This window comes from Zerene cesonia, chromosome 27, assembly GCF_012273895.1.
Source record: "Zerene cesonia ecotype Mississippi chromosome 27, Zerene_cesonia_1.1, whole genome shotgun sequence".
NCBI classification, from domain to species: Eukaryota; Metazoa; Arthropoda; class Insecta; order Lepidoptera; family Pieridae; genus Zerene; species Zerene cesonia.
Genome location: NC_052128.1, coordinates 6,758,670 through 6,762,180, shown reverse-complemented (window position 1 = coordinate 6,762,180; position 3,511 = coordinate 6,758,670). Strand labels below are relative to the sequence as shown.

General features: G+C 37.7%; 2 protein-coding genes across 2 annotated transcripts in view; one reads left to right on the top strand and one right to left on the bottom strand.

The window, feature by feature from the left end:
- LOC119837308 (rho GTPase-activating protein 26-like) overlaps positions 1-1,116 on the bottom strand; it is a gene marked incomplete at its 5' end in the record, with an annotated part of 16,052 nt that extends 14,936 nt beyond the window's left edge. Inside the window, 3 exons of the mRNA XM_038362826.1 lie at positions 18-233; positions 383-484; positions 1,030-1,116. Coding sequence (XP_038218754.1) covers positions 18-233; positions 383-484; positions 1,030-1,116 — 405 coding nt within the window. The remainder of the gene's footprint in view (positions 1-17; positions 234-382; positions 485-1,029) is intronic.
- A 1,540-nt stretch (positions 1,117-2,656) lies between these two features.
- LOC119837307 (rho GTPase-activating protein 26-like) overlaps positions 2,657-3,511 on the top strand; it is a 12,535-nt gene continuing 11,680 nt past the window's right edge. The window contains exon 1 of the mRNA XM_038362825.1: positions 2,657-2,679. Within this exon, the coding sequence (XP_038218753.1) occupies positions 2,657-2,679 (23 nt within the window). The remainder of the gene's footprint in view (positions 2,680-3,511) is intronic.

The following is a 3,511-nucleotide window of genomic DNA, read 5'->3' as shown; positions in this document are numbered from 1 at the left end:
CATGGGTGCGCACTCACACGCTGGATGCGCAGCTGCAGATCGCGCACAAGCGGCTCGGCGTCGTGGTGCACGTCGTGCGCGGTGTGATGGAAGGTCCACCAGCCGAACACGAAGCCGAGCAGCGTCTCCACAAGCTCGAACTTCTCGCGCTCCTGCACGGCCTGCAGCTGGAACACGTACTCGAGCGACGCCTGGCAGAAGTCGCGCTCCGCCATCTCCATCGCCGCGTCCGCCTGTAAATGACCACGGTTAGCCAATCCTTGGTAGACTCCCCTATCTCTTGCCTTAGCTTTATTTATGGGGATCGATAGCGCTAAACTTTTTGTAACAATTTGTAACTAATGTAACTATGATCACTTATTTAAAAATTATATACAATTACCTCTTGGAAAACATTCTCTTGTTTTTTGGTGGACAGCGATAAGGTCCGCTCCTGACTCTGGCAAAATTTGGCAGTCTTCTTGTCGAATTTCTTCTTTCCCTCCTGAAACCATCGTCACTTTTTATTTTTATTCTCAATATAGAACAAGATGCGTACATAATTTGTGACTGCACACATATAAAAATATTTTATTGAAAACCTTCAAACTGAGTTGACAAGTTTATTTTTCTCGCTCACTCGATAATTGGCGTGTTTCAAGCGAGTTGTTGTCATAGTTACCACTTTGACCTCGGGGCCGGATAGCAGAAATATATTACGTCACTAAAGAGTTATAATTCAATAAGATTATTCCATTATGCTAATGCACAATGCCAACTTTAAGTAAAATTACTCATCTAACTCTTTAAATAGAGTCGACTGAAATTGAGAGAGGGTATACAAGAAATGGAGTCAACAATTAGTGATCGTGATGGTCAAAACGTTTATCTACGTTTTACTATTACTCTTCTAGTCAACTTTTTGCCCAAATATTGTCTGATAATGACCTATTTAATATTTGGTTTACATATCATTGGTCTGAGGTATGGTCTACAGTCTACACTCAGTCTTTTTTATAAAGACGTAGTATGGAAGCTCGGAATGCTCACCTTGACAGCGCCGATGTGCTCCTTGCGGAACTTCTCCAGCGGCTGGATTATCTGCTCATGCGCTCGACCCAACTGGAATAGATCATTTTATTTCATTTATCAGCTGGTAAATTAACAACAATTAAACAAGCGCTATGAATGATAATTTTATTTGTTTTTTTTATTTATTTGACGGAAACAAACGATGTGCTTTAATGCAAGATATTCATAATGGTTAAAAAAATCCAACAAAAAAATGAGCGGTAGACGTTTTTACATTTGTATTTGGGTTTTTAAATACGCTACATTTCGTTTGCTTAGTGCTACAATAATGTCTGATTAAATTAATTTCGCATTATATTTAAACTTTTACGTCATTTATTTACGATGTCGTAGCTAATGCATATTTAATAGTTTTAAGTTATTATTCTATATGTTGTAAATCAAAGCGATTACACATTTAGAACCAGGTTAAAACAGCTTGACGTCCTATAGTATGCATGACGTTGTTGTGTCCATATGTAAACATTGCAATGGAGAGATTTCATTGACACATGGGTGTAAAGGTTTTCTGCATTTGCATGCTGCCCGCCGCTCCGCTGACGACATCGCGTGACGCTTAGCGACTTGTAAATAAATTAGTAATCGCCTACTATTGTCAGTGAAATCAGAGGCGCATTTAATACGTTTACAAGCAAATATGTGTCAGTATTCAATATTTACGCTCAATGTATTATAATTACACTTAGGATTCAGATGTCTTTTACAGTACAGACTTATAATCCGGTGTGTTTCTAGTTAGCTTTCCATAATAATGATGATGTACATGTGACATTTTGTGTAACAACGTAACTACTTTATAATATATTTCAAGTAGGTAGGTCTGTGTGATGTAGGTACTGTCACGGTAACGTTATGTAGTCTGAAATGCAGGTATTAACCTACTTGAGGATAGAGCAATATCGTATTTCAAAGTACCAACATATCTTGATACTTATAAGTGTTATAATACTCATGTCCATATTTTTTTACTCTAATTTTGTGAAAGTATCCAGAAATTGTGATTCAACATAGTGTTTTTTATTGAGTGCATCATAATAAAAATGTTTATTCTATTATCATGAAAGTTGTGTTTCTATTGTTTTAGAGTTATTTATGAATCGGAAGTCTTACTTCGGTTAATAAAAGATTAAATTTAAAAGTATAATCGATCATATTGTATTACACTTCAAAGAAAAGCCCGTTTGAAATTTGAATCTACGCAGTTAAACCCTTGTTACAAAATTCCCATTAGTAAGGTGAACGCCGCATGCGCCCGCGCCGCGCGCCCGAACTTAATTGGAACAATTGATTACGAGACGGTGACTCATCGCCTGCGATGTTAGCCCGCGACATTTACATAGGACACCTCGTCAACTAATTTATCACTTTCACTTGTCAACTAAATGTCCGATTGTATTATGCTGTAAGGATAGCGAATTTATTTAAATGGTAATAGATTTCCATATTGACTAATACATTAATAAGCATATACATTCACAAAGTTTTTAGCACGATGCATGAAGCTCAGTGCAGAATGATCTGTGTCGGTATTATAATTTCTAGATGTTGGCAGATTTCTAATACGGAAAGTATTGTATAAAGCGATATGGCAATGTTCGCGGTATTCAAGTGATAGCAGCGGCTAAGAGCGAGTGGCGAGGTGCGCGCCCGGCGGCGCAGCGCGGAGCCGCTGATAACAGCGCATGTGACTAATAACAATGAGCGACTCCCCTGTAACCTGCCACATCGGCCATCAATAAACAATTACACATTCGTAGTATACATTGTTTTATCAGTTATCCTTGAAAACATACATATTTTATTGTTTATTTAAATAAATTATGAAGCTTGGGATTGGGTCTACATATTTGGCTTTTTAGTAGCATTGCATATACTTGTATGTTTTGGATTATCTTTTGCCAGAGGCTGGAAAAGTGTCGGTTTACGATTATATAAATAAGATATTTACTTTATATATTACTAGCGGTCCGCCCCGGCCTCGCCCGTGGTACATATATAGCCTAAAGCCTTCCTCAATAAATGGGCTATCTAAAACTGAAGGAATTTTTCAAAACGGACCAGTAGTAGTTCCTGCGATTAGCGCGTTCAAACAAACAAACTCTTCAGCTTTATCATATTAGAATCGATTAAATTTTAAATATCATTATTGTATTATGAGTTCAAAATAAGCATTTTTGGTTTCGATTAAGTACTACTATTATATCATAGAGACTGTACTTCTCATTTCCACGGTGAGCAGGCAGCGCGGACGCAAGTTTCCATCGAAGTATTTTGCAAGCGCTGGTATTGTTTGACAACTACATATTTATATAACGATACGTGAATGAATAATAAATAGTTGAAATGAATGATAATGACATTCCGTCACGCACCGCACTGTGGCGTTGCATGGGTGTTGCAGCTCAGCATCGATACCCGTATCCATACTATATTATACTAT